Source organism: Glycine soja, chromosome 1 (genome assembly GCF_004193775.1).
Source record: "Glycine soja cultivar W05 chromosome 1, ASM419377v2, whole genome shotgun sequence".
NCBI lineage: Eukaryota > Viridiplantae > Streptophyta > Magnoliopsida > Fabales > Fabaceae > Glycine > Glycine soja.
Window position 1 is genome coordinate 53130602 of NC_041002.1, and position 17981 is coordinate 53148582.

At 31.2% G+C, this 17981-nt stretch overlaps 2 protein-coding genes across 7 annotated transcripts; one reads left to right on the forward strand and one right to left on the reverse strand.

The window, feature by feature from the left end:
- Window positions 1-230: 230 nt before the first annotated feature.
- LOC114422198 (molybdate-anion transporter-like) lies at window positions 231-16708 on the reverse strand. 5 transcript variants are annotated; one of them, XM_028388440.1, is made up of 12 exons: window positions 16247-16708; window positions 15754-15898; window positions 14945-15113; window positions 14421-14676; window positions 13400-13488; window positions 12881-13063; window positions 12707-12792; window positions 12546-12630; window positions 11316-11553; window positions 10950-11082; window positions 9129-9391; window positions 231-447 (listed from the first exon to the last, which is right to left on the reverse strand). In XM_028388440.1, exons 1-9 carry the CDS (start codon window positions 16446-16448, stop codon window positions 11419-11421), a joined length of 1350 nt encoding a protein of 449 aa, XP_028244241.1. In that variant the 5' UTR covers window positions 16449-16708; the 3' UTR covers window positions 231-447; window positions 9129-9391; window positions 10950-11082; window positions 11316-11418. The 5 variants fall into 5 exon arrangements, with proteins under 5 accessions (XP_028244241.1, XP_028244249.1, XP_028244234.1 ...); XM_028388448.1 differs by lacking the exon at window positions 231-447 and adding an exon at window positions 8095-8223 and having other exon boundaries at window positions 9129-9360; XM_028388433.1 differs by lacking the exon at window positions 231-447 and adding an exon at window positions 8095-8223.
- LOC114422227 (probable prolyl 4-hydroxylase 9) lies at window positions 2971-8560 on the forward strand. Of its 2 annotated transcripts, XM_028388470.1 has the most exons (8): window positions 2971-3247; window positions 3372-3503; window positions 3810-3967; window positions 4549-4651; window positions 6306-6401; window positions 7080-7145; window positions 7225-7344; window positions 8126-8560. In XM_028388470.1, the coding sequence occupies exons 1-8, from the start codon at window positions 3110-3112 to the stop codon at window positions 8210-8212; spliced, it is 900 nt and encodes a 299-aa protein (XP_028244271.1). In that variant the 5' UTR covers window positions 2971-3109; the 3' UTR covers window positions 8213-8560. The 2 variants fall into 2 exon arrangements, with proteins under 2 accessions (XP_028244271.1, XP_028244280.1); XM_028388479.1 differs by lacking the exon at window positions 6306-6401.
- Window positions 16709-17981: the final 1273 nt, after the last annotated feature.

Here is a 17981-nt window from a genome sequence, read left to right on the forward strand (position 1 = left end):
ATAAGTCACAAAAACACAAACATTATCCAAACCTTAAAAAATCGCATCAAACATTCAGACTTAGTTCCTTGACTTCCTTTTTCACTTTTTAAGCTGATTTTATTACTATTATTATTGATTTATTTTAGTATTTTTAGTCATGTTTTAAACTTAGAATTAAACTTTAAATTTATTATTGTTGAAAAATTGAGATAAAACAAAAAAAATTATATTTTTAATAATTTTTGACATTTTTTAATGTAAAATGGGATTTCCGACTCGCGGGAAGCAAGAATGAGAATGGAGCAAAAAATACTCTCAGCACAGAAAGCGGGGATGGAGATGGGGACGGGGAACAGGTAAGGTTCGGGGCTCCGCGTGGGTGCCATGCCTAACGCCAAGTGAAATGTTGCTGGAACAACGTGGCCGCTGCTCCCTTGCACGCAAATTGCAATCTGTTCCTGTTGCCTGCACGCAGTGGGAACGAGCATACGATCAGTTGGCAAGCAAAAGCAACGACACATCCACTATCAATCTTAACATGACCAAAGCAAAGCAGTTTTGGAAGTTTATATATTTCCAATGATTTATGAGAGCATATATTATAAAACAATTATATTAATTATTTATTATCAAAGTAACTTTTATTTAAATGGTTAAAATTAAGTGAGTTCATTATACTGTTATTAATAAATTTGATAGTAGTATGGGCTTAATAAGTAGATACTAGTGTAGTGTTGCCTCATCATTGAATAATAGTTAGAAGTTTTTATAGGTTAATTAATACACTTATAAATAGCTATGATTCCCGATACACTAATAAGAAAACTCACTCTTTCTACTCCCTGTATGGACGGAAGCTAAGTAAGGAAGGCAAAATTAGTTGAACTTAACGGATCAAAACGCAAAAAATGGCAGGATAGGTTAGGTTATTTGATTCACCAATTCGTCTTAATCTGGGTTTAAGGCGAGGCAAGACGGGTGACCCGCTTAATCCACTAAGATTTAGGGGGGTTGTATTTTAAAATGAATATGTAATTTTTGATACAGAATAATATATATAAGTGAATAATATATATTTTTCAAAAATAAATTAAGTGATGTGTTAAAAAGGAATGGATTAGTATTTCCTATACAAAATTTATATATGGTATGGATCTTTATAAATAAGATTCTTTTATTGTGCATTGATGACATGTGATAAAATGATAAAAAAATTTGACAAAGTCTATGTTATATGTAAAAAATAAAAGCCATGAAACAGTTGCTTACTTAAGTAATTTAAAGGATTTATATGGTTGCACCAAAAAAATAATTTATATGGTACAGGTACACAATCAAAGATCCTTTATATGGTAAAAAAATTTAAATACAGCTTTTTAAGTATTTATGATATTGTTCTTCAATTAATATTGAATTTAGCCTTAGTAACTCATCCAATAAATGTTAACATTAAATGTCCATATTGATTAATAAGGTGAACAACCAAATTTTAATTTGAAATCGACACCAAACACTTGTAAATATCAGCCAAAATTGCATTTTTTATTTCTCTATTTGTCTCCAATTTCGATTTTAATCTCTCTTTAAAATTATTGATGCATTTAGTCCTCCAATTATATTCAATCTCGTAAAAGTGATCCCCAAGTTCAGATTTAAACGTTGATTGTTACAAAAGAATATTGATTGTCACGTGTCACGTTTGATTGAAAGTTGACAACAACAATACATTTTCATAATCGATAGAGTCAACATCCAATCAGAATGTGTAACAAGGGAAATCAGAATGTGTGACAAGGGACAGTAAGTCACATTCTTTTGTAACAGTCAACATTTAAATCTAGACTTAGGGATCACATTTATGATATTGAACATGATTGAAGTACTAAATGCATCGATAATTTTAAAGGGGAACCAAAATCGAAATTAGAGACAACTAAGGAAACTAAAAATACAATTTTACCTAAAGATTATACTATATCAAAAAATAAAAAATATATTTAGGTTGACCTAATGAAGAGAGATTAACGTAGATGAATAAAAACTTAGGTTCAATTATTCTTATCACTATTATTTAGAAACCTAACCACGTGGAAATAAATAAAAAAAAGGTTTAATTGCTTTTCTTCCCAACTTTTTTTTTTTGACAAATTTCATCCTAATAAATTAGTTTCACCCATTTTATATGTTACATTTTGTGTTACATTTAAGAAACTTGTAAATTTTATCTTTTGCCATTTTTGTTAATTGATTAATGGAGAGCTAAAATGACATAGGATAATGCATTTTTTACTTTCAATTTTTTAATTTTTTGACAAATTTTCCCGTAACTTTCGTACTTTTTGGCAAACTTTATTTCTAACCTTTTACTGAATTTTACATTCAACTTTCTCAATGAACAATTAATGAATAAATTTATAAATTTTACATTCAGCTAAAATGATGGAGGTTAAAATTTATAAAATTTTTTAAAATTTAGGATAAAAGCCATTAAATTAATTTATTGAGAATAAATTTACTAAAATTAAAAAAGTTATAGATAAAAAATGTAATTAAGCCAAAAAATAATCATTCTTCTTTATTTTCTAACTATTCGGACTTTATAGTACAAGTCTCAGGAGTCCTTTTTTTATGAAGTCTCAGGAGTCTGAATAAGATTTTTTCTTTTTTGCACATGTCTTGCTATACATTAATTACTGAATCCGAAGCAAAAAAAAAAAGAATATACATTAATTACTGAATCCAACTTATAACTATATTTGTAATTTTTCATGAAGATTGTATTTGATGCAAATTTAAATACGGTTGTCCAGTAAACAAGTGTAAAAAAAAATCAACAAATAAGAATCTTTAAATTAAGATTACATTAAAAATCACAACAAAATATACTTTTATACTTTCTAATAAAAAAAATTTTATTTTTATTTTTTTAAACCAGTATCTTTTAGGACACGTTACGATTTTCCTTAAGTACAGATACAAGGTGCAGCACCTGGAAATCCGTTAGAAAGAGAAGCGCATTGTCAACTTCTATAAGTGTCGGACTTGGCACTTGGTAATGTCAGTTAGCATTCGATTTGCACCTCGAAGAACGTAAAGCAGAAAAAAACTCTCCACACACACATTCCACATGAAAACCAAAACGGTTAAAGGAAATTGGAGATGGAATTGGAGGATGAACAAGCTCGACTTGCCTTCCGTCTTCCTTATTTGCATCTTCTTCTTTCTCGCTGGATTCTCTGCTTCCAGTCTCTTCTCTCCCTCTCAGGTTTTCCTTCTCAATACTCCTAATCTAATCACGTTGTTCTTTCACATTTTACGCTTGTTTTCCTTTGATTTTGTTCTGTTTAGCTGGAAAATATTCGGAGTAACGGATCGCTGAGAATTTGCAGGAACATGAATATGACCTGAGGCTGATACCGAGAGCGAGGTTACTTGAAAAATCGACGCACGAGAAGACGGAGCATCATTTGTTGAAAGCCGGAGACTCCGGCGACGATTACATTACATTGATTCCTTTTCAGGTGCGTGATCTCGTTTTTTCATGCTTCGCGAGTTTTTGCTGAAATGTTCTTCTGCTAGGTTACTTAAAATCAGCTATTCATCTGTTAAGATCGTGGCATTTTGTGATTCCTATTTGAAATAGTGCAATATGTGTGAATTAGTTTACTAAGGTGAATTTACGTTAACATTTTGATTTCATGAACGTTCATGAGAAGTTAATAATATCATTGTTGCCTGAATATGATAATTTAGGCTTACAGCTCTGTTGAAGGATTGACTTGAGCTTTGACTTTCAAATAAATATGTCTTTAATTTGTGTTCCTTAGGTTTTGAGTTGGTATCCTCGCGCTCTGTACTTTCCTAATTTTGCGAGTGCAGAACAATGTGAAACCATAATTGAAATGGCAAGGGGAGGACTCAAGCCGTCAACATTGGTGTTACGCAAGGGAGAAACGGAGGAGAGTACAAAGGGAATCAGAACAAGGTAGTATGTACGTTATGTGTCCGTGGAATACTTAACTCTCTGACTTCATTAAAAACTGCACAAATTAGAATGTTAAATGTGTGATTTTATCACAAATTCGGAAAAAAGTCAATTTCTGATTGGGATTATTATGGTGAGCCTAACAGATTTTCAAGTTCTGAGAAATTTGATGCAATCTGTTAGATTCCTTTATATTTGCTCTTCTAACTTAGACACTGAACTTTATGAGCAAGATATTAACACATCTTGTTTTGACTTCCCGAATCTTTCAATTCCTGTCTGCTTGAAGATAAGAATGTAAGGCCACATGTGGTTCTTAGATGACAGGTTTTATAATTTATTATGTTCTAAACTAAATTCCATAAAAAAAAATCTCCTCAAGTAATTCGTGGGAGTTTCAATTACTGAGACTTTTGGTAATATGCCAAGATTTTATGCACCTTTTTATGGTGCAAATACAATCTAAGATAAATGATCTGGCTCATGGGAGAATTGGCGATTATGGTTATGAGGACCTTCTACTAAAATCCAAAGATGTACATTATATATTGCAAGCTTATATCCACCTTTTCTTTTTACAGCTATGGTGTTTTTATGAGTGCTTCTGAGGATGAAACGGGCATTTTAGATTCCATTGAGGAGAAAATTGCCAAAGCAACAAAAATACCAAGGACTCATGGAGAGGTAACATCCCTATTTAGCTGGCTGTCTCGCTCTGCAAAAAGGGCATTTTGAAAAAGCTTGTTAATCTGATTCACTAAAAAGATTTTTCTTATGTTTTTTGCTTTAGCTAGTCCATTGTTTGAATCTGTATCTGTAATAAAAAGTTAAAAACTGTTAATTTACAGTTTTTCATTTCTAGTAAAACTAGCATCATCCATTACTTCTGCAAAGCAGTTATTCTAGGGGAAGAGAAAAGGCTTTTTGCACAAGTGGCCAATGGAACCCTTATTATAATTGGTCTCTACTCTATATTTTCTTTGTTCTAACTGCCACTTTTTCCCTTTTGGTGTCAGTTTCTATATTTTCTGCAAAACTTGTTCTTTGTTTTCATCTTTCCCCTTAGTCGCTTAAGTCAGAGAAAATACTACTACAACGTGTTTATACAGCACCAAATTGTTTCTTTAATAGGCGCACACTAGTACTTTTACATAACCTTATTTACCTTTGAATGCTCTAGAATAATGCTTCGTGAATGTTAAATTGTTACTTGCCTTACTTCTGTTGTACCATTTTCCCCACACAAAATAGAAAAGATTGGGTGCTTTTGTTGGATCATAATCCAGTTCATGAAGGTAAAGGAATGTTAGCTTAATGTGGGAAATGAAGCAGAGTAGAGACTACTAAGGGAGTTTGTAGTGTTTAGTTGGATTGATCCTTTCCTGTTTCAGTATTTAACCGGTGGTCCCTTTTGTTGAGGTTCCAGTTATTATTGCTTGATGTAGAAGAGATCTATTAACTGTGAACAATGTTCAACATAAAAACAATCATGCGATTCACATTTTCCCCTTTTTCCTATGATAATATTAATATCTGTCCAGTATCAAGAGATCATTTTAATACCATAGGTTCCTATTACATGAAAGACCTGTCTGTTGATGGAAATGGTACATTAAAATTAACACACATTGGTGGGGATGGGCTAATTGAAATTCAGAGAATCTTTTTGTAAATCTGTACCATTTCGAACGGTGAATTTGTTCTTCATGGTTGGCTGTTTGATGCCTATGAGGTTTGATTTCGTACATTTTGTACAAACGAATCTTTCATGGTTCAACGACACATTTGTGTTGCCACTGACATGATAGGAGTGATATGAGTTGGCGTCTTCTTAATTCTTTCCTTCCCTAACAAAGTTATACTAGTTCTCATGTTGCTAGTGAATTTGGACTAAATTTTCTATGTTGTCTTCTATATTTTCATGGCCCAAACCACCAGTTGTCACTGATATTGAAATAAAATAATAAAATAATAAATAAAAATAAGGTCACCAATGCTGAGAAAATAACATCACCTACTACGATTTTGGAAAATTTTAATATCCAATTTTACTTTTGATTAGTTGCAATCAAAACTTCTATGTAGGCTAGAACTATTGTTTAGAGCTGTTGCCTTCACCTTTAATTAACCGCAATACATTTTTTACTAAAAGAAAGGGGAAAACAACTTTTAATACCTTTAAAGCCAATGTTCTTGTACATTTAGACTACAAATTATATTAGCTTTCCTATCTGAGCTAAATTATCTGCAACTACGGTGCCATTTTATGTTGTTGAATTTGTAAATCTTTTACTTTTAGGGTGATTCTAAAGTATCTGAGAAATAACCAATGTTTCAGGCATTTAATATTCTACGCTATGAGGTTGGACAAAAATACAGTCCTCATTATGATGCATTTGATGAGGCAGAATTTGGCCCACTGCAGAGCCAAAGAGTACGTCTAAAGTTAAACTCGTACATGCTTATTTTCAAGCTGTTATGAGGATAGTTGTTCGCGAACTAGGACCGACAACAATGGCACATGATTTGTCATTTTCTACCAAGTTTGGTATTCATCCAAGGCTACTTAACGGGGGATTGAATATAAAAGAGTTAATACTTATGTTAAATTGTACTCTTGTCTCGTAAAAGACGTTTAAAGTGTAATAAGTTTTAAAATTGGACAAGACTCAATGTTGTTTCATAGGTAATTTTCGTGTTGTTTCTAAATAAAAATACACCAAGAATTGTAGTTCGTTAATAAAAATATAAGAGAAGTATCAAAAGTATTTGTAGAATAGCACCTTTGTTGATGAAAAGAAAGGAACATATTCATTATCGAAAACCGAAAAAAAGAAAGGAACTTACTTTTTTTTTAAAAGAAAGCTTTTGTAGAATAGCACCTTTGTTGATGAAGGATAGAGTGAATATGGAAACAGGTAATGATTAATGAAGTATCCTATCCAAACCCGTTGGAGCTGTTCCTATTTCTAGTTACCTAATTCGACTCAAATTGCTTATACTTATCTCCATCTCATATTTTAGTATTAAATCGCTTTTTTGCTTTATATTTTTGGCTCTTGAACTTGCATATAAGTTTAATAAGTTCGATTCTTAACTAAGTTCCATGCAGGCAGCTTCTTTTTTGCTGTATTTAACTGATGTTCCAGAAGGTGGGGAGACCTTGTTTCCGTATGAGGTAAGACCAAGTTTGTCGTTAGATTTTTATTCATGCACTTTGCATTTTTCCAAGGTAATTAACGCATTATTTTCGGCAGAATGGATTCAACAGGGATGGTAGCTATGATTTTGAGGACTGTATCGGTTTAAGAGTAAGACCACGCAAGGGGGATGGACTTCTATTTTATTCATTATTACCTAATGGTACTATTGATCAGGTTAGTGTTTTTTTTTTTCTTCTTCTATCAATTATCGTTATCATCATTTTTAACTCATTCAATCACAAGCGAACAAGATAGCAGTTTTGAGGTACCGAAAAATCCTTTCTTCGCTTCTATATATATATATAGCTTCTAAAGGAGAAAAATATACAAAGATGTTAGCCTTCATCGTTGACATTGAAATTTATGGCCTTTATTCGGTATTTTTGAAGATTAATTTCTTATCTTCTATCTATTAATCAAGTTAATATTTTTTAATCCGTGAAAATTGAAGACAATATTAGAGGATTTATAATAATAACTCACTCACTGGTTCAACCAATTAAGTTAGATCCACTTAACTATTAATCAAGTTAATATAAGATAGAAAAAGGTTAAATTCCTTTCCAAAAAGAAAGAGGTTAAATTGATAAACTAACTTTTGATTTTGACAGAAAACTTGATGAGAGCATATAACAGTGAAATATTTCTCTTATATAACATTAAATAACAAACTTATAAATAGAATTTTGTATAAAATTTTAGAATATAGAATTGGCATTAAGACCAAAACATGATGAGAGCATACCAGTTAACTAACTACGGGTGTTAACCTAACACATTATATAAGTTAATTACTTTATGTCAAATGTGAATTTAATTTCTCTATTTCTCTGGATAACTTACGACGGCTGTAATATTCTGATTATTTTTTGGCTAAATTTTAAGACATTCTGAACTGGATGCGCTCAGCTCAACCGCTCATTATTTGACCATCTTTCTATGTGTACTTTGGCAGACATCAGTCCATGGAAGCTGCCCCGTCATAAAAGGAGAGAAGTGGGTGGCAACAAAGTGGATAAGGGATCAAGTGCTGGACGATTAGATGAATGCTACCTGCAATTGACTTTCAAATTCTTACACCACCAGTAGCAGTATTTATGTCACTTTAATAGCCATTAAGATTTTTGAGCTAAAATGTTTATCGCATGGTGAATAATCGGGGCCAAAATTTCATTAGATACGGAAATTGTGAAACAAGGGCTGGACAGTGCACATTTAGATAGGATACGGTGTTTAGATAGGATACGGTTAAATCACATTCAATAAACCATTTCTAGAGGGTGTTGGTAGGTGCACTTTCTAGGGTGTTGGTAGGTGCACCAGAGACATGTACATCAGCATTAAAATAAAATTCTAAAAATATCCTTAAGTGTTTTTTATTTTCTTTTAAGTAAATTTTTTTATATAAGTTATGAATTGATTAATCCGTAAGTTTTATGTAACTCACATATTGATTAATTCGTATGAGTTATATGGATTTTTAATTTTTTTACTTAAAAGAAATATTAAATTTTTGAATTTTTTAAAATTATAAATATGTTAATATGATTGTTAAAAAAGAAACAATAACTATTTAAAAATAAAAAAAATTAATATATTTACAATTTAAAAAACAAATACTATTTAAAATAATTTATTTTTATTTAAAAAATAAACAATAACTATTTACAAACAAAAAAATAATACATATATATTTAACAAAATAACTATTTAAAAACAAAAAATCAAAATAATATTTTTATAAATAAAAAACATCTACTATTAAAAAAATAATTTATAAATAAATTAAAAAAACATAAAGATTAACTAATCTGTATTCCGTATAACTCATACGGATTAGATAATCTGTATGTGTTACACGGATTAATTAATCCGTATAACTCATACAGATTAGATAATCCGAATGTGTTACACGGATACCAAACGCAATCTTAAACCATGAAGAAAAAAAACATTACCTTAACTGTGAAAAAGCACAACGGTGATATAGACGGCCTGAATGGAACCAATGGAGGCTGATAATGATGGCGGTGCGGCAACGATAACACAAAGATGGAGGAGGAAGAAGCTGCATTGCGACGAAAGTATGTACGGAATGCGTGAGGGAGAGGGTTTTTAAAATTTAAGTGAAGGGTATTTTTACCACTTCACTTAAATTGTTGGGTGCACAAGCAATATTGTCGAAGGTACCTAGCAACAGCCACATTTCCTTAAGGAGCCCCTTCATTCAAAAGTCAATTGTTAAAGATTTTCTAGAAACTTGGACTAAAATGTTTTTGAGTAGTAACCTTGTATTTGATATACCTTAGATCTTTAATCTCTACATATCACAAATGAAGAGATGAGAGAAATGCTTCTCTTAACAATACTTTTTCTAACAGTTTTGATTATGACTGAAATTTATTAAGATTCAAAATATCATATGCGAAAATCATTAAATAAAATGTAAAATCAAAGTTATAACAGATTTTCAATTCAAAACGTTGATTTCATACGAAGAGGAATGCTAATAACATTCCGACATACATACATTAACATATTCTATCCTAGTTGATAAGTACATAGAATTCAGCGGTACTTCACTTAATAAAAAATAAGACTCGTATCCTTTAGCATACCCCACGTTACAGGAATTTTATTTAATTTTATCTGAGTGGAGATGGGAGAATGTATCAGAAAAAACACGTTAGCATTTCTCTTCGTCTGAAACAAATAATTTATTCAGCTTAAATTCTATAAAGAAAACAAGCAGCCTATTTATGATTGGGATGCAGTTAGTGTAAGAATTTATTGATAAGGCATTTTTAATTTGATTTGAATGCAATTTGTATCCTCTTATTTTGTTCAATCTGTAATTTTAGTTCTCTTATTTTGTTAAATATGTAATTTTGGTCTTTTCATTTTAAAATAAAGACATTTTGACCCTTTGTATTTTAAAAAAATCCGTGATTTTAATTTCCATATATCAAAATAAAGATATGTGATCCTTTTATTTTAGAAAATTTACAACATTGATCTTCATATTTTAAAAAAATCAGCAATTTTGGCAAAATCTTCAATGTTATTTACATTTTATGTCGTTTATTTCTTACATCATAATTAATTAAATCATTTTTTGATAATATCTTGAATAAATATGTTAAATCTATGATTCAATTAGATCTAAATAAAAGAAATAAAAAGTAAGAAAATTTGAAAATTTGACTAAAATTAGAAATTTTGTAAAGTAGAAAGGTCAAATGTCTTTGTTTTAAAATAGAAGACTAAAATTACAGATTTTTTTAAAATAGAAAGTCAAATATTTCTATTTTAAAATAGAGGGACCATAATTACATTTAGTCCTTTTAATTTTAAATAAACTACTGTTTCTAACTTGTGAACAAACAACACTAAACCACTAGTACCTTTTCTTTTAATGTATTTTAGCTTTTAAAAAAATTCTAAAACTTTTTTAGACATGATTGGTTTTTTCTAAAAAAGGAAGAGAAACAGAGAGGCCAGTCCTATATGGCAGAAAAACAAGTAAACCAACTTGTTAGTTGTTAGTTGTTACTAACTGAACTTGTCTTGATCAAATTGATAAAAATCACATCACCAGAGCTTCGAATGGTTTCATTGTGGTTGTGGCTTCATATAAACCTCCTTACCTCTTAGCATGTTAGGGTTAGTCAGTGTAATGGTTTATGCAAATAAACTTGGAATAAACTAACAACTCAGCCCATAACACATGACTAACCTTAATATGCTAACAAGAACAAAACATAATATTCAATTTTCACCTTTTGATCATTAGATGCTCTTCTGGAGAAACTGACATATGTCACCCGATACAGATTCTGAAAGCAGCTTCCAAAGCTTGTGCAATTGAATATATCCTCCATATAAGCAAACCCAAGCAGGAAAGTATGCAAGCTACAATATATAATCAGAATTAGAAACCCATTAGTCAGGAGTAACTTATATGGCTGACACTCAAATTAGAAGAGAACTTGGTCTCACGGACTAAGAATTTAAAGAAAGAATTAAACTGAACTTTCAATGTTCGGTCTCTCTCTGTCCTTACAGAAAGAACCCCAACGTCAGTCCAGTTCAGCATTCACTAGTGGTCGATGTTTGTATCTTTTTTGAAATTTAATTCTCCTTGCCTGAATTCGCATCATCTAAGTTATTCATCTCTTTACTCCTCAATGCATTCAATAAAAGAGAAGGTCATCCACCACTACCAAAGCCTGCCAAAGGGGCATACATTCACTGTTTATGCCAGTTGTTATATGGTTGCTTCCCCCATTGCTTCAGGGCATGCATGCAACCAGCTGCTAGCAATAAACCACACACGCCAAATGCCATTAATGCTGCATTTCCTACATTCCGATAATAGCCACCCTGCAAAAATAAAGAGGAAGTCCAATATATATGACAGCAAATAGCCAAATACACACATCAACTAGTTGAAACACAAATAAAACACAATGTCTTTCACAAAATCATTTGACAGAAGCCAATGTATTGAGAATATTGCCTTAGTACCTATCTTTTTTTCAAGGGTACCGATACCAAGTGTGCATTGTCAATCATTTATTGCTTGTTGATTATATTTAATAAATTTACAAAACATTTATAACAAAAGTAACTATTCACCTCAGGTATAATACCTTACAGGTTAGCATAGCCACTCCCTCAAAAGTTGTATTACACCTAAAATATTGTATTCCATTAATTTAACCCTCCTTCACGAGTCATATGAACACGCAATGTCAGCATATTTAGTTAATCAGCTACAGGGACAAGTTGGGGCAATCAAGAAGTTCAAGCCGTACTCAAAAACTTATATCTATTTTCAAAGAAGTGGCATGCACAATTAAGAATTTAAACTAGGACTTGTATCTGCTACTTTAGAAATGACTGTGTAGGGATTTAGATAATTAACAAGAATGAAGTCCTTCTTATGCCACCCTCCATGATTATAGCATTGCAACTTTAAAACCTCACACAAAAATTAGCGTCTGTTTTGAGTAGATATTTATAAAAAAGTCTTCTATTTTTGTTTCTTCTTTTCACTTTTAATTACCAAAATGTCGCCTTATTTTCATTTTGTTTTGTGTTTTCAAATATTTGCATAGAAAATAGTGAAACTGAAAATAGCTTTTCTATTGTTTTCACTGTTTTCTACACAAATCTTTCAAAATAGAAAACAAAATAAAACAATGTGACATTTTTGCAATAAAAAGTGAGACAGAAAATAAAAACAGAACATTATTTCAAACCAAGTAATCTCTTATCTTTCATCGCATGGTTCATTTAACTCTTGTTAATAATGCTTAATTGGTTAATTACATGCTTCCTACAATTTTAGATAACATTATGCACAAATATACCTGCACCACAGAAAGCAGAATAGCTGCATTTGCAGGGGCAAGAGAGAAGCCCATCATCCCTCCACGCAATTCATTAGGAACATACCTGCAAACAATGTAAATACAACTAAAAATCCAAGATTAAGAAAATGCAAAAGCAAAACTCCAGTTAAAGAGATTACATGGTCCTCAATCTAGCAAGTGATGGCAAAACAAATCCAACACAAGCATGAAACAAGCAAAATAGTGTCACCAGAACCCCAATTTCCTGCACATGAGAGTAGACTCTAGACTTCCAGCTCAAAAATCTGACCAAAAATATATTTGATACTTTCTAAATATATAAATAACTGCACCTGATAGTCATAAGCCACAATAGAAAGGAGAAGAGCCAGTATAATGTATGCAATAACAAGGCAGTCCTCAGTTCTAAGCGATGATGGCCCACTAGTGAGACACGGAAATGCAGTGCTTCCTAGCATTCTTGAGCCCAGAAAGCACGGATATATCAATCCCAGCTGCACTTCTCGGCCATCGGCCTAAAACCAGAAACATTAGGAATGTATATATAAGCATTCTAAGACTTAGACTAATAATATAAATGCTTCAATAACTTAAAAGTTAAAAGCCTCTTTTCATAATGACTCAATCATGGAGACAGATTTTCCTGCAATAATGGACTGAGAAAAAAAATTCTTTATAAATTTGTTCAATTAAGTCCATTTCTAGATTCACCAATACAAAGAAGCCTGAAGGATAAAAGGAAGCCAGTAAAACATCCATTTAATGCAATATGGTCTTAGTGTTTTAAATATTCTCCACATACATTGAGGACTCAGTATATCATAATATGTGCTCTAAATTTGTTGTCATACCACCACTGTAGGTGCCCAAAGGATCCAAAATATTCCAATAGAGAAGTGAAGGCAAGTTTGTGCCCACGCCAACAGCCATATCCTTTTATCTGTGGAGTATAAAATTACAATCAGTATATAATCAGTACATGACAAACTTTTCATTACATTGATGTAAAATTCAGTAATGTGTTTCAATAGTATCAACTCATTTCCACATCAAGTATTATCCCATGTCAGTCTGAACATACAGATTGATTATCATGCATAGCTCAGGTCTAATTATAGCTTGAGAGGGAAACTAAAATAAAATAACTAAAATCAAATAAGATGAAACTGTTGAGATGGCAAATTATATATGAAAAGATTACAAGGAGATCAAGTGGTTTAATAATCAGAAACTTAGAAATTTTAAAAAATTAATCAAATAGCAACTTGATATAAGCATTCATGAATTCCATTATATATTTCCATGCTGTCAGACTCAGAGAAGTCAAATCTTAAAGCATGAGATCCAAATCCAAATTTAATACAATTGAGCCTCTGCATGTGTATTTCCTCTCTTATTGTATTTGCACTAGATTCTTATCGCAGCTTTTCTTGCAAACAAAGGGATAAATGGTGGATCATTTATAACTTGTATGAAACTAGTATAAGGATATCACAATTCACAATGGATAAATTGTCACAGAAAAGGAATTAAATAACCAGTATTGATCAAAGCAACGGAAGGGAGCAACCATAAAGCAAAGGATACCAACAAGAAAAGCATAATTCAGATATATGTGTGGAAAACAAAAGGAAAGAAAGAAATTCTTATAAGCAGTTCCTACTAAATACTAACTAGTCGTATGCACATATTCTGAAGACAAAATAGCAACTATTATCTAATAGCAGAAACTATTACTAATTTGTCTGATTGCCAAACAAATGTTAAGAATGGCATTCTTAATAGCATTGAGTTGTTAAAAAAAGTAAAAGCAGATTTGTTGATCATAAAATGATAAGAATAAAGAAGAACACGAGAAGCATGTGAACTTACCACCTAAAATGTATGCATAGAATGCGTGACTATACTCCTTAAGAGATGCTGATCCTGGATTTTCTGTCCATCCTCTGGTGATAAAAGTGAAGCATATGGCAGCAAAGAAGATAGCTGCAGACGAAGGAGCAGTGTTTTTTTCTGTATTATTACCGATCAGCCAATTTGCAAACATTTGGCTGGCAATAAAACATGCAGACTCAAAGAAAGTCATTAACCAATATGCGTCATTAAGTGAATCAAGCCTGTGCCCTTGCTGCAAAAAAAAAAAAAACACACACAAAATTCCTGATTGACATTTAATTCTAGATATTTTAAGCATTCCTATGTTCTTTTCTAGGAAGCCACATACTTTCACTTTAAAGGTGACTTTCCATATAAAGGTGAAAAGAAAAATAAATATCTGGATCAAGTTATTCAATCAGGAAGAAGTAAGCTCCTACTATGCCACTTTCCAGTGGCAAAGTTGTGGATGCTTGCATCTATGTGGAAATCAAGATAAAAGGTTAAGATTTACTGATTACCTTTTCATGTTGAGTGACCATCCAGGTCTCAAAACTGAATGAAAATATTGTATTGGTGAGAGAGAGACATATGCTAGTCATGAACATGCTTGGTGGCTCTGAAATCTTCTTCCACACACCAACAATGAAGTGTAGGATGCAAAAGATTAAACTAACTTTCTTGTGACCTCTAAACCAATAGTAAGCAGTATGTTAGTTTAATCTTGTGACAAATCATCAGAAACTTTTATATAAAAATGTAAATATTTCTTGAATATGCATAATTTAGCAGTAATAATGCTTCTGGAATAACCAAGAAGCTTCCTATAACAATATTCAACATAGCAAATCCAGCTTCACAGTTGAAATCACACATGGAAGGATGTCATCACCAAAATGATAGAAACATTGAAAAGTGAGAACAATCACAAGAAGATCAGATTGACATCTGAATAATGATCATATTCTTCCTCAACAACCGGAAATGAAAATGTCTTAAAAGGTTGCATTAAAAAAAAATACTCCTAAATCCTAATATCATCTCAAACAACCACTAATAAACAGAAAACACTCCAGTAAATTGTGCAGCATCAATACTCATTCAGAGCATCAGTAATTCTTCCACATGGAAGGACTTTCATGCTATACTGTAATATAGATAAATAAACAAGCAAATCATATTTACTGAAACAAATACCATAGTCTGGTGTTATATCAACATCACAATTGCATAGACTGGCTCTTTTAATACTCAACACAACGTTGAATTACTAAAACATAATTAGTCATAATTGATCTAGTAACGTCAACGAGTAAAACTAGAGGCTCACATCAAATCCGAAAGCACGCCAAGGAAAGGAGCAGCAAAGAGAGCTGTCGTATATCCGTAACAGAGAGACTTAACCATATTTTCCCTTCCGATTCCATAAGAAGCTAATTCATACTCCCCGAACACCGACCAGAGACCTTCCATTACTGAGAAGACGAAAGAAAAGACAAACGAAACCGTCATTCACACTTACATTACCGTTCTAAAGCTCAATTGGGTAATTAATTAACACAAACGAAAAAACGAGTTTCGGAATTTTGCTTCAGAAACAGAACAACAGATTAAAAAAATCAAAATATAAATAAATTTTGATAACAAAAATTAAGATAGCAGTAAATGTTCAGTTAGGCTAAAGTTAATCAGAGATTTTGTTTTTCATTAGGTTTCAATACTTCCTAAACAAAAGAACACCGAAGTTTCGAAATCTGATCGCGCACATTGTCTACGAAACCAAACGGTGTTATAATGAATAAGAAAGCGAAGCGAAAGCGAACCTGATGCGAGAGAATAGAGGAGGAGGAAGTTCCGCTGGAAACGGAGGAACGGGTGAGAGGTTCCATGGTCGAAGATTGTGGAGGTTCTGTTGAGGTTAGAGACGTGAGGGAAAAGGAAGATCGAGAAGCAGCAACAAACGAAGATGAAGATGTATGTGGATGGATTTGGCTCCCAAACGGAGCTCTCAACGACTACTCCCATCAGCTTTTTATAATTTCGGTTTGAAGAAGCACGAAAAGAGAATGCCAGAAAATTTACGTTCCGTTGGAATCTGAAGTAAACCCTAGATCGTGGTTCGAGCACGGGAAGAGACGGAGAGTGAGACTGAGGGAGGGGATGGATTTGATCACGAGAGATGGTTCGGTTATTCTATACTCATACTGTTAATGTGTTATGTAGTCCATTAGTCCCTCCCCGTGGCTCCTATATACTGCTGATGGAGCTAAAAACAGGAGGAATGAATCATGGTCCGTTGGTGTGCTGAAATCTGTTTTTCCTCATATTGTAATGGTAGTTATATTAGTATAAATTATAAAAACTAGAATGCTTGATTATATTTTGTTTATGTTGTAGCTTAATATATGATTTTGGGAAAGAAAAAAAAAAGGGAGTATAACTTTACTTGAATTTATTTTTTATTTTTAATAATTTTAATAATAAAATATGTGTGAGATCTTATAAGATTTTAAAAGTATTAATTTAATTCCTTTTGAAAAAATTTATATTTATTTGATTCTATAAAAATATAAGGTTTATATAATTTTTTTAAATAACTAGTATTCTTAATTACATTTTTTTTATCCTTTCATACACACTCTTAAAAGACATTAGAATCCATTATTATTTCATATTTTTCTTTAATCTCATAAAAAAATTACAAAAAATCATCTAAGAAGTGATAAAGTTGTAATTTTTTGAGATTTTTAGCCAATAAATTTTTAAATTTATTTTGAGAGTTTTAACTATTATAAATTATTTAATTCATTTATAATCAAATTATACCTGTAAGTTATAAGTTTGTTAGTTAGATCGAATTATACTCCAATGGAATTACAACTAAAAACCATAAAAAATGTTTTATTTTTAAGTATCAAATTAATATAAAAAATTATGAGGATTAAATTAATTTTTTCAAATTTTATAAGAAGTTAAAACATATTTTACCCTAATTTTAATTGAGTAATACTTTTTTTTTACTTTTTTATTTTTTTATATCAAACTTCAGTTATTGAACCATTGAAATCTTTTTTATTTTAAATATTCCTTAAACTTTTAATTGCAATAATAATTTAAAACCAAGATATTAAATTTAAATAAACACTATTGAAATACCAGAATCTTATATAAGTCACAATAGAGAAATCAAATCTATGACCATGCAAATAAAGTTCATTTGCAGTTATACTCTACTTGAACCAACCATTAGTGAAAGTGTATTGAATAAATATTTCTTTTATTAAAATTAGGACAATGAGGTATTGTTAATGAGTATTTTAAAAATTAAAATGATCAGTCAAAAGATATGTTACATTTTTTTAAAATGTTTCATTATTTATTTAAAGAATTTTATTTTTACTATTTTTTTAAACACTGCTTTAAAAAAAACTCGTTAACATTTTCCTTTTCAAAATTTAACTCAACTATATTTAACGAAATTTTGAATTGGTGTTTTCTGTTCAAACAACAACGGAACCCAGTGAGGAAATTACAATATCACATACAGCGGATTCTTGA

Excerpts from the sequence above, each read along its gene's own strand:
- LOC114422227 (XM_028388470.1), top strand. The coding sequence starts at position 3,110 with ATGAAAACCAAAACGGTTAAAGGAAATTGGAGATGGAATTGGAGGATG. Across the intron at positions 3,504-3,809 it reads TTACATTGATTCCTTTTCAG|GTTTTGAGTTGGTATCCTCG; the intron begins GTGCGTGATCTC and ends TGTGTTCCTTAG. Across the intron at positions 7,146-7,224 it reads AGACCTTGTTTCCGTATGAG|AATGGATTCAACAGGGATGG; the intron begins GTAAGACCAAGT and ends TATTTTCGGCAG.
- LOC114422198 (XM_028388440.1), bottom strand. The coding sequence starts at position 16,448 with ATGGGAGTAGTCGTTGAGAGCTCCGTTTGGGAGCCAAATCCATCCACA. Across the intron at positions 13,064-13,399 it reads TTTGGGCACCTACAGTGGTG|GCCGATGGCCGAGAAGTGCA; the intron begins GTATGACAACAA and ends TTCTGGTTTTAG. Across the intron at positions 11,554-12,545 it reads TTCTGCTTTCTGTGGTGCAG|GGTGGCTATTATCGGAATGT; the intron begins GTATATTTGTGC and ends TTATTTTTGCAG.